The following is a 12,196-nucleotide window of genomic DNA, read 5'->3' as shown; positions in this document are numbered from 1 at the left end:
TCACTCCAGAAAGGTTAATAAGAGAATTAAAAGTTTGTAAAGAAATACAGTCACAGGGCCAGTGGTGAGGCTTAGCAAATTAAGCTGCTGCCTGCTGTGTCAGCATCCCATATGGGCACTGGTTCATGTCCTGGCTGCTCCACTTCTGATCCAGATCCCTGCTAATGCATCTGGGAAAGCAGCTGAAGATGGCCCAAGTGCTTGGGCCCTTGACCCCGACATGAGAGACCAGGAAGAAACTCCTGGCTCCTGGCCATTGCAGCTATTTGGGAAGTAAACCAGTAGATGGAAGTGCTCTCTAAATCTTAAAAAAAAAAAAAAATCAAAGGCAAATGTAATATGTATATTTACTACACTAAAAATCAAGGTTTGTTCATAATGTTTTCAATCTGTACAAAGTCACTACTGGCCTTACCATATCGTCCCAAATTTTTCCAGAGCCTCCACAAGGTCTGCTTCCACCACAGATTCACAGAGTCCTCGAACATGGACAACAGGAGAAACAGAAACTTTATGATGACTTCCACCTGCCTCCTAGCAAGAGAAAATAATTTCTAATTAAAAAGTATAAACTAAAGTCAACAGTGCAATAAAAAAGGAAACAAAAAAAATCCCAAACCAAACTGCAATTCATTGATTGACAAAAGGACCTGAGAATAAAATTAATTAAACATTTTGCTTGAAAATTTAAATTTCTAAAAAGGGGACATTCTATATCAAAATGAGCTACAAAATCACTTAATAATAACATTTTGAAATGTTATTCAAAGAAATCAGAAAAAAAATTAGGCAGTTATAAAAGCCATGCTACAACTGAAAATGTACTTAATATTCATAATTCATAGTTTTACCTCCATAAAACCTAAATCTCAGGCAGATCAAATGAACAAAAAGTCTGAATTAAAATTTTCTCCCTTAATATATATGATGGGGGCCAGCACTGTGATGCAGCAAGTTAACACCCTGGCCTGAAGCACCGGCATCCCATATGGGCGCCAGTTCGAGACCCAGCTGCTCCACTTTCAATCCAGTTCTCTGCTATGACCTGGGAAAGCAGTGGAGGATGGCCCAAGTCCTTGGGCCCCTGCACCGGTGTGGGAGACCCAGAGGAAGATTCTGGCTCCTGGCTTCAGATCAGTGCAGCTCCAGCTGTTGTGGCCAATTGGGGAGTGAACCATCGGATGGAAGACCCCCTCTCCCTCCCTCTCTCTGTGTAACTCTTTCAAATAAATAAATAAATCTTTTAAAAATATATATTATGTATTTTTCCTATACTGTAGATTTTTATTTTGTCCTTGTTCAATTGAAACTCTAGTCTCACTGTAAGTAACCTGAAGTTAGTCTCTTAGCAGTACAGAACAACTTAAATTTATGCCAGGTACCTTCATCTTTGCTGATGAACAAGGAGCACTCAATGGACATGCATAATTGAACATTTTATATATTATTTATATTTTATTTATAGATTTTATATATATTTTATATAATAAAAAGCTACAAAATTATTTTATATTTAAGACCTACCAAAAGTTCTGAAGAATATCAAAACAACCCCCAAAATACCCCCATTTAATAAACAAAACATTATCAATCAATTCCCCTCCTACTACTGCTCCTCCTTTGTCATCATGGGTAATCACTATCATGAATATAGTGCTAAAAATTATGACTATTTTCAAGTTAGTTTTTCTCACAAAGAAATAGATTAAAGGGCCAATTAAAAAAATCTCTCAAAAGATCTTTTTATATAAAGAGGTATTCAAAGAGTTCCTGGAAATACATAGTGTGAAAAAATTACACATGGATTTTAAAAATTTTCAGTACCAGAACAGACACATGGTAGTATGTTATAACACATCTGAATAGGACCTAGTTTCTGGCACTAAGCAGGCTAAGACATCAGTTTAAAAAGAGTCCCTGTCAGAGTAACATGAATTCTGCTAAAATTGAAGAAAAAAAACATCAAATTAATAATGAAACTTAGGTTGAAGAATGGTGAAATAACGTTACAAAAGGGTCGACGCTGTGGCATAGCGAGTAAAGCTGCCGCCTGCAGTAACAGCATCCCAGGTGGGATGACCCGGATGCTCGACTTCCAGTACAGCTCTCTGCTGTGGCCCGGGAAAGCAGTGGAGGATGGCCTGAGTCCTTGGGTCTCTGGACCCACATGAGACCAGGAAGAAGCTCCTGGCTCCTGGCTTTGGATTGGCCCAGCTCTGGCAGTTGAATCTATCTGGGGAGTAAACCAGTGGACGGAAGATCTCTCTCACTCTCGCTCGCTCGATCTCTCTGCCTCTGCCTATTTGTAACTCTGCCTTTCAAATAAATAAATCTTAAAAATAAAAAAAAGTTTATGGGGATAATTCCCCCAAATAAATCAGCAGTTTACAAATGGATAACTCACTTTTAGAAAGGATGAAACAATTTTGAAGATTCTTAAGTCTACAGTGGAAGACCATTCACATCAATTTTTTTAAAGATTTTATTTGAGAGGTAGAGCTGCAGACAGTGAGAGAGAGAGAGACAGACAGAAAGGTCTTCCCTCTGTCAGTTCACTCCCCAAATGGCCACAACGGCCGCAGCTGGGCCAATCCAAAATCAGGAGCCACATGCTTCTTCCTGGTCTCCCATGCGGGTGCAGGGCCCAAGCACCCGGGCCATCTTCCACTGCTTTCCCAGGCCACAGCAGAGAACTGGATTGGAAGAGGAGCAGCCGGGACTAGAACCCAGTACCCATATGGGATGCCAGGCACCACAGGCAGAGGATTAACCAAGTAAGCCACGGCGCCGGCCCTCTCACATCAATTTTTGAGCAAAAAATTTTATCTGTGCCCTACTTGAAGAAGACTGACAAACAGTACAAGCAACTTCCAATCCCAGACATCTCAACTGGTGTGATCTTGAAGACAAAGGGCAATCAAAGCAACAACAACCGAGAGACAGAAGTGGCCCGATCCCTGGCACCATGGCTCACTTGGCTAATCCTCCGCCTGCAGCGCCGGCATCCCATATCGGCGCTGGGTTCTAGTCCCAGTTCGGGCGCCGGATTCAGTCCCGGTTGCTCCTCTTCCAGTCCAGCTCTCTGCTGTGGCCCGGGAGTGCAGTGGAGGATGGCCCAAGTGCTTGGGTCCCTGCACCCACATGGGAGACCAGGAGAAGCACCTGGCTCCTGGCTTCGGATCGGCGCAGTGCCGGCTGTAGCGGCCATTCGGGGAGTGAACCAGCGGAAGGCAGACCTTTCTCTCTGTCTCTCTCTCTGTCTCTAACTCTACCTGTCAAATAAATTAAAAAAAAAAAAAAAAAGTGGCCCAATCCAAAGTAAAATCAAACTCATCAACAGCAAAAGTCATAGCAGGAGTTTTGTGAGATGCTCGAGGCTTGTTCACTTTCTGGAGGGCCAAAGAACAACAAATTATATTCTGCTTATGGTGCCAGCAGGGGCATAGCAGGTAAAGTCCCCACTGCTCCACTTCCAATCCGGCTCTCTGCCAAGGTCTGGGAAAGCAGTCAGGAAATGATCAAGTCCTTGGGCCCCTGCACCCATGTGGGAGACCTGGAAGAAGCTCTTGGCTTCAGATTTGCACAGCTCCAGCTGTTGTGGCCAGTTAGGGAGTGAACCAGCAGATGGAAGACCTCTCTCTCTCTCTCTCTCTCTTCCTCTCCTTCTCTCTCAGTTTAACTCTGACTTCCAAGTAAATATATAAATATTTTTAAAAATATTCTGCTTATTAGAAGAATGTTTTGAGAAACTTATCCAAACTGGCAGAAAAATGCCCAGGAAAGTCTCCCCAGGGTCCTTCTCCAGAACAATGTTCATTCATCTAATCAAACAAGGGCAATTTAGGGATGAACATTTGGCCTAGTGGTTGATACACTGGATACAGCACCCATGTACCATATTGGAATACCTGGGTTCAATACCCAGCTCCACTCCTAACTCAAAATTTCTGCTATTGGAGACCCTACGAAACAGTGGTGATGACTCAAGTAATTGGGTTCCTGCTACCCATGTTGGAGATGACTTGGATTGAGTTCCTGGCTCCCAGCTTTGGCCCCCAAAGGGTGCCCTGTTACAGGCAGATGGGAGCTCTTTCTCTGCCTCTTAAATTAAAAAACAAAACAATTTTGCAAAAGTTTCACTATGCATTTGGCTCCCTCAGACTTTTCTGTTTCCTAATCAAAACAGTCTTTAAAGGGCACTCACTTTCCTGTTAACTAATGTCAAAACCAAAGTCCTGAATTATTCAACTTCATGGAGGAGAAAAAACAACATAAGATATAGAATCATGGATTTTTATGCATGGATTATTTTTTCACTACTACATGCCCATAGCTGAGAATTATACCTGGCACATGAAAGGAGCTCAATTATTTAACGAGTTAAACCATCACAGAAATCACTAACACCCAGAGAAGTTAAGTCAAAAAGCTTACTGAAAGCACAACCAGGAATTCTGCCGTGGTTGTGCCACTGGCTCTAATACCAGCTTTTTTCACTACAGTCATCAAATGCAGTAACATGAAGAAACCTGAGTACAGTCACTTGCTAAAAGCAAAAGCAAAACCTACTACTTTTCATTTCTTTCCCAGAACTAGGTCCCCAAATTCTCTCTCTACAGTAGCAGACACAGGACACTATGGCTACACATGCCTTAAGACTCTGGCACTTACTTCCAGTCACACATCCCTGACCTTTTATTTCTAGGAGCAGAGTTACTATGCAGTCTTCTCAACTTCTCCTGTGAGATAAGCTAACAAAGTAACCTTATCATATCTCCTGTTTCATATTCATCAAATGACCATCATAACAGTCCTGACATTTCTGCTACATCAAATACGATAATGTATCTTAACTTCAAACTGTACTGTCTACACAGTATATAATCCTTCAACTGGAAATTCTAGGAGCTATAATTTTATCTTGCCATTTTGCAAGTATACAATTCATTAAATGTTGAGATACTTAAATTTTCACCTAAGCAGCAAACAATAAAAACAATATTTGATCTGCCCATTATTTTTAAAGATTTATTTATTTTACTTGAAAATCAGGGTTACACAGGGAGAGGAGAGGCAGAGAGAGACAGAGAGAGAGAGAGGTCTTCCATCCCATGGTTCACTCCCCAAATGGCCGCCACGGCCAGAGCTGTGCCAATCCGAAGCCAGGAGCCAGGAGCTCCTTCCGGGTCTCCCACATGGATGCAGGGGCCCAAGCACTTGGGCCATCGTCTACTGCTTTCCCAGGCCATAGCAGAGAGCTGGATTGGAAGAGGAGCAACCAGGACTGGAACTGGCGCCCACATGGGATGCCGGCACTTCAGGCCAGGGCGTTAACACGCTGCGCCACAGCACTGGCCCAATCTGCCCATTTACTTACTACCAGAATAGAGCAAAACAAAAACTAAAATTTCCACAATATATTAGCACTCCATCCCAATTCAATCCAACTGGTTTCGCCAGGTGAAGGCTAATATTTATAAATTAAGCTGCTTCTTCAAAGTAGGAAGATACAGAAACTTAGTATTAATATGTTCTCCAAGGTCATGCCTGATAAAATTTTGACAGGTAGAGTTATAGACAGTGAGAGAGAGACAGAGAGAAAGGTCTTCTTCCATTGGTTCATTCCCCAAATGGCCGCTACGGCCGGCGCTGCGCCGATCCAAAGCCAAGAGCCAGGTTCTTCTTTCTAGTCTCCCTTGCAGGTGCAGGGACCCAAGCACTTGGGCCATCCTCCACTGCTCTCCTGGGCCACAGCAGAGAGCTGGACTGGAAGAAGAGCAACTGGGACTAGAACTCAGCACCCATATGGAATGCCGGTGCCACCAGGTGGAGGATTAGCCAAGTGAGCCACGGCGCCGGCCCCAATGAATTTTTTTTTTAAAGATTCATTTGTTTGAAAGGCAGAGTCACAGAGAGGGAGAGGCGCAGAGAGAAAGAGAGAGTGGTCTTCCATTCCCCGGTTCACTCCCCAGATGGCTGCAACGGCCAGAGCTGGGCCAATCTCCACTGCTTTCCCAGGCCATAGGAAAGAGCTGGATCGGAAGTGGAGCAGCTGGGACTCAAACTTGCATCCACAAGGGATGCCGGCTCTGCAGGTAGCCACTACATCACAGCACTGGCACCCATGCCTGCTAAATCTAAGAACATTATTTACTCCACATGAATGAAGTCACTGTAAAATACATAGCACGACCCTCCATTATCAAGCTCTATTCAACAGTATAGCTCAGGGAATCTAAAATCGGGGGGGGCTGGGGGAAGTCTCTTATTAAAAATAAATACCAGAAAATACAAATTTGAAGACTAATTTCCCATATCCAAAATACTATTATCATGCACATGCAAATTTATTCATTCATATTTAAATTAAGAACATTTGTAGGGGCCAGCGCTGTGGCATAGTGAGTTAAGCCACTGCCTGCGGTGCCTGCATCCCATATGGGCACCAGTTTGAGTCCCAGCTGCTCCACTTCCGATCCAGCTCTCTCCCATTGGCCTGGGAAAGCAGTGGAAGATGGCTCAGGTCCTTGGGCCCCTGCACTCGAGTGGGAGATTCGGAAGGAGCTCCTGGCTCCTGGCTTCAGATCAGCACAGCTCCGGTTGTTGTGGCCATCTGGAAAGTGAACCAGCAAATGGAAGACTTCTCTCTCTCTGCCTCTGCCTCTCTATAACTCTGCCTTTAAAATAAATAAATAAATCTTTTAAAAAAATTTGTAGAACCAGTATGTTTTTCCTACTCACTTTCTTCTTTAAATTTAGTTATTAAAGAACTCACAGAAATTTATCACAAGGGGCCAGCTTTGTGATGCAGTGGGCTAAACCACTGCTTGCAACACAGGTACCCCATTTCTTTTTTTTTTTTTTTTTTTTTTTTTAAATTTTTTGACAGGCAGAGTGGACAGTGAGAGAGAGAGACAGAGAAAAAGGTCTTCCTTTGCCGTTGGTTCACCCTCCAATGGCCGCCGTGGCCGGCGCGCTGTGGTCGGCGCACCACGGTGATCCGATGGCAGGAGCCAGGAGCCAGGTGCTTTTCCTGGTCTCCCATGGGGTGCAGGGCCCAAGCACCTGGGCCATCCTCCACTGCACTCCCTGGCCACAGCAGAGAGCTGGCCTGGAAGAGGGGCAACCGGGACAGAATCCGGCGCCCCAACCGGGACTAGAACCCGGGGTGCCGGCGCCGCTAGGCAGAGGATTAGCCTAGTGAGCCGCGGCGCCGGCCAGGTACCCCATTTCTGAGTGCCTAAATGTCCAGCTCTCTGCTAACCTGCCTAGGAAAGCAGTGGAAGACGGCCCAAGTGCTTGAGCCCCTGCCATTCTTCACGTGAGAGTCGATGGAGTTCCGGGCTCCTAAGTTTGGCCTAGCCCATCCCTGGCGGCTACAGCACTTGGAGAGTAAACCAGGGGATGAGATTGATTGCTCTTTCACTCTCTCTGCCTCTCCGTCCGTCACCCCATCACTCTGCCCTTCAAATAAATATTTTTTAAAAAGTTTAGTCATGAAAATTCAAACATGTAAAATCTCTTATGTCTTACTTTGCACTTTACAAACTTCTGACCAGAATAGAAAAGACTGCCATCACTAAATCTAATCTGTACTTATTTTAATAGTTTGAGCACAAAGTATTTCTCCTCTGACCTAAATGACTACTGAGGTTGAACCAAACCCTTTTAATTGAGATGAATTACCGTATTTCTGCATGAGGAAGCACTAGACCATAAACATGTATCTAGGAAATGCCTATCCTAATAGAATTGTATTATACACATGTTTCCATAGTTGCTATAATTTCAAAATAGTAACTAAAATTACACTAGGAAAAGTGTTTTAAAATAAGAAAAATAGAGCTTCTTTAGATTTTATAGTACATTAGTTCTACTGTTAAATAAAAGCAATGACACATATCAGCAGAAAGATTTTAAAAATTAGAATTTATAACTCAATCTACATAAACCAGTTCCTACCTGGGTAACTTAAAAGCTGCATGTTAATCACTGAAGTACAGCTTCAGGTGAGGAAGGCTAACAGTTCAACTTCCACATTTCACAGACTAAGAGAATAGCACACTGACTTTCTCAAGGTCACTTAACCTGCGTGCTAGCTTCAACTCCTGACCCTCCTCAAGCCCAGCTCACTGCCATTTCCACTGCTCCACACAATTCACGTTGAAAGCATTTTCTTCCCTACATCCAAAATTGATTCAATGTTTTATTGGTTTTCCAAAAAAAAACTTTTAAGTATCTTCCAAGACACTTGCAGACACTTCATGCTGTTACATGAAAACCCAAGCAAGATGTTTAAGGAAACAGGTTTACTGATCAAATACATCTAAATATCAGTTGCATGATAATTTCCACCATCCACAGAACTGACTTTGAACCTTAACTTCCTAAAAATAAATTTCCTTTATTCCTACTTCCAAGTTTACCTTTTGAAAATTTCAAGCAGCTAGGCGCAAAAATCAAAACTATAGCTTATAGTAGGGAACGTTTTTATTTAGAAAAAGTTCCTTTCAAAATTTTGTTGGATGGGGCCGGCGCTGTGGTGTAGTGGGTAAAGCCGCTGCCTATAGTGCCAGCATCCCATATGGGCACCAGTTTGAGACCTAGCTGCTCCACTTCGATCCAGCTCTCTGCTGTGGCCTGGGAGAGCAGTGGAGGAGGGGCCAAGTGTTTGGGCCTCTGCACCTGCGTGGGAGACCGGAGGAGGGTCCTGGCTCCGGGCTCTGGATGAGCGTAGCTCTGGCTACTGCAACCATTTGGGGAGTGAACCAGCTCGCTCGCTCGCTCTCTCACTCTGTAACCCCGCCTTCCAAATAAATAAATCTTTTTTAAAAAAAGATTTTTGCTGCAAGCTTATCCCTCACATTCTCCTACAGTACTTGAAAATTCTTAACAATGGAGACTACTGATCAGAATTTCTTTCATAGAAATTCAAATAGTAGCTACCAAAATGGCTTCTAATTTGTCTAAAAGATTAAAAAAAAACATTTTAACCAAAGGGTTGAAGATCTGTGTACAAACTTCATAAAGTTTGCAGAATGAATCGCAGTTCGAATATGTTAACATCTAAGCCATTAGGACCGTTAAGCTGCAAAAAAAGGGGGGGGGGGGCAAAAACCTTTGCTGTTTCCTCCTCAAAGTCTCCATTCAAGTGAGGCTGAGCGCCTGCTCACATCCCTTCTGTCTCCAGTCAACATCTCTGATGAGAGGACAGAGACCCAGGGAACGGTTGTCTAACACAGCCCCGAGGGCAGTTCCTCCTTTCACTGGGGGCCAATCTGAAACATGTCGCCCGTGAAGAACTGAAGCGATTTTAAGGCGTCCGGGCAAGCGGGGCTGTATTACCACCTGCCAACACGATTCTGTAATCGACGAAGTAGAACCTCGTCCCGAGCATCGTCACAAAACTAGGGGCACAGCACGCACGCCATGCCTGAAAAGAGTACAACTGCTTAAGGCAAACCTTCAGGGGAGCCAAGGGGGGTGAGCGCCGAGCCGTAATTCGCCCTTAGTTAGGGATCGCCCCAGGACCAGGCAGAAGAGCCCCCGATATTAGCGACGCAACGAACCATCCCGCGACGGTGACCAGCGCGGGGATGCTGCGGGCGGCCGGTGGCCTCGACGCCGGCCCCAAGCCCGAGGAGTTCCACTTAACAAAGAGCGAGTCGCGCCCGAAGCCCCCCGGAGCGGAAGGGACGCCTCCCCGCCGCGCCCGCCCCGCGACCCTCCCCAAGTTCAGGGCCCGGCAGGCGGAGTCGCGGCGGGGCCTGCAGCCAGGCCGAGGCCCGCCCGGGCCGGAGCCGGATTTGCGGTCGGGATGCGGGAAACAGGTAAAGCCAAGAGCAGAAACCCCAAAGGGAAGGGCCAGCGCTTCCCGGCCGGGGTCTGCACCGCTGAAAAGGGGAACGAGCACAGGCGGGAGGTCCCGGGCCGAGGCGCCGCCGCCGGGCCCTGCTTTCTGGGGAACCGCCAAGCACAGCGGACTGGGCGCCCGCTTTGTTACCGGCTGCGAGAAGCTCCGGCCGCCGCCGCCGCCGCCGCCATCGCCCCCGCCCCGGGGCGTCGCTTCCCGGCGGTTCTCGCTTTCCTCGGCCGAGTAGTCGATCTCGCCCTCCTCGGTCTTGAGGCGCTTGGCCTGGCTCTCGTACTCCCGATCCTCCTCGTACGTCTCCCTGGGGGAGGAGGAGGAGGAGGAGGACATGGCGGCGGCCGGAGGGACTGGCGGGCAGGCGGTGGGGCGCGGGCCTCAGATGCCGCCGGCCAGTCCCTGCCGCGGCGGACTGAGCTCTCGGCGGCCCGAGCGTCCGCGGCGCCGCGCGCCCAGGAGCCGGGTGGCTGAGGAGAGCCGGCGGACTGAGGGGGGCGCCCCAGGAGGAGGCTCCCGAGCGGCCGCTCCCCTTTATCACCGAGCCAACATTCAGCCTTTCCCTCCTCCTCAGTCTCCGCTCCCAGCCCCGGGGAGCGAATCTAAGGATGGGAACGCAACCGTGGCTTCCGGTCTTCCCTCCTCCCCTTAATGCGCTCTCCGCCGCCCAGGCCGAGCCTCCGCCCCCGCCTCCGCGGCCGCCGTGGAGGATCGAATCCAGCCGCAAGCCCCCGGGAAGCGCCCCCCAAACCTGGGTGCCCGTTCCCTATTGGCAGGAGGGGAAGTCGACCAGGCTTCCAATTGGCTGAAAGGGCTGTTCGTCAAAATCACTCCCTGCGCCTTCTGAACTGGCCGCCGGCCTGCGAGTCCCGGCGGCGCAACGCTTGCGGCGCGCGGTCGGGGAGCCGTTTGGTCTCCGTGGCCGTTGGCGCAGTTAGGCTCCTGCCGAGGCGCGGCTCGGAGTGAACGAACTTGGGCGGGTGAGGAGGCGTGCAGTGGGGCCGGGGCTGCGGGTGTTAACCGCCCTCCCGCTAATTTAAATGCTTTTATGACTTCTCTTCTTCAAACGAGAACGGGAAAACCCTCTAAAGTCCCTGCAGACACACACACACACCCCGCAGCCCGAGATGAGGGAGACAAGGGTTTGGGGCCATGAAATTTGCCCTTCCCCTCGGCGGAGCGCAAACTCTGGTACAAATGGGTGGACTCCGCCGCTAAGCTGCTTTCCAGCCTTTACTGACTGCCGGCGAGATGCAGGCTGGAGGTCCTGCCAGCGCATGTCAGCTGGGTCGGTCATCTCTCAGGGGGGATCTGTACTCCTCTTACAACTCGTAGGGGGAACCTGTGTAAGGTCCCAGATACATGTGTGTTTTCACCCTGCCAATTAAAACCTCAGCCCGATTCTTTCCTTTCTGGACACTCTATTTCAGTTTTTTTTGTTTTTTTTTTTTTTTTTTAGATTTATATATTTATTTGAAAGGTGGAATTACAGAGTGGCAGAGGCAGAGAGAGCAAGCGAGAGATCCTACATCCACTGGTTCACTCTCCAAATGGCAGCAATGGCCAGAGCTGCGCTGATGAGAAGCCAGGAGCTACTTCCAGGTCTCTGAGGCAGGTGCAGGGGCCTAAGGACTTGGGCCATCTTCTACTGCTTTCCCAGCCACAGCAGAGAGCTGGATCCGAAGCTGCAGCCGGGACTCAAACCAGAGCTGCAGGCGGCCGCTTTACCTGCTGTACCACATCGCTGGCCCCTCATTTATTTTCAAGACTTACAAAGCCCATCAAAATTGTATCTGTCCTTCAGATCACAGTTCACTTATGTGGAGCCCTGAGGATTTTCCCAGACCTTTAGCTGTTGCTTTTTTACGTTGCAACAGGGTCTTGTATACCTAACTCTTAAGATAGCCTATTGGTTTTTTTTTTTTTTTTTTTTAATTTATTATCTGAAAGACACAGAGAGAGGTCTTCCATCTGCTAGTTCATTCTCCAAATGGCCACAATGGACAGAGCTGAGCTGAGCAGGAGCCAGGAGCTTTGTCCAGGTCTCCCACTTGGGTGCAGCACTTGGGTGCTGCTTTCCCAGGTGCATTAGCAAGAAGCAGGACCAGAAGCGGAGCAGCTGGGACTCAAACTAGCACCCATATTGGATACTGGTGCTGCAGACCCTCTGGGCCACAGTGCTGGCCCCAAGATACCCTGTTTTAAAAACCAGGAGCATGCAAGGACAGAAGCTGTGCATCCTAAACCCAGTTCCTGTCCAGTCCCCCTGCACATTTAAGGTTTTTGAGATTGCTGAATGGGTGGTCCTTGGGAAATAAGGGCCCAGTGTAG

At 47.6% G+C, this 12,196-nt stretch overlaps 1 protein-coding gene across 2 annotated transcripts in view; it reads right to left on the bottom strand.

Annotated features, from left to right (window-relative positions):
- HNRNPLL (heterogeneous nuclear ribonucleoprotein L like) overlaps positions 1–10,511 on the bottom strand; it is a 44,965-nt gene extending 34,454 nt beyond the window's left edge. For both annotated transcript variants that reach the window (XR_016229467.1, XM_008254516.5), the window contains exons 1-2: positions 10,004–10,511; positions 416–534 (exon numbers count right to left, since the gene is read on the bottom strand). Coding sequence is in view for 1 of the 2 variants with exons in the window: in XM_008254516.5 (XP_008252738.4) it covers positions 416–534; positions 10,004–10,201 (317 nt within the window). In the remaining variant the exon portion in view is untranslated. The remainder of the gene's footprint in view (positions 1–415; positions 535–10,003) is intronic.
- Between the last annotated feature and the right edge of the window lie 1,685 nt (positions 10,512–12,196).

This window comes from Oryctolagus cuniculus, chromosome 2 (assembly GCF_051225735.1).
Source record: "Oryctolagus cuniculus isolate XC-2025 breed Fujian yellow rabbit chromosome 2, ASM5122573v1, whole genome shotgun sequence".
Lineage (NCBI taxonomy): Eukaryota > Metazoa > Chordata > Mammalia > Lagomorpha > Leporidae > Oryctolagus > Oryctolagus cuniculus.
This window is presented reverse-complemented; position numbering and strand designations above follow the sequence as displayed.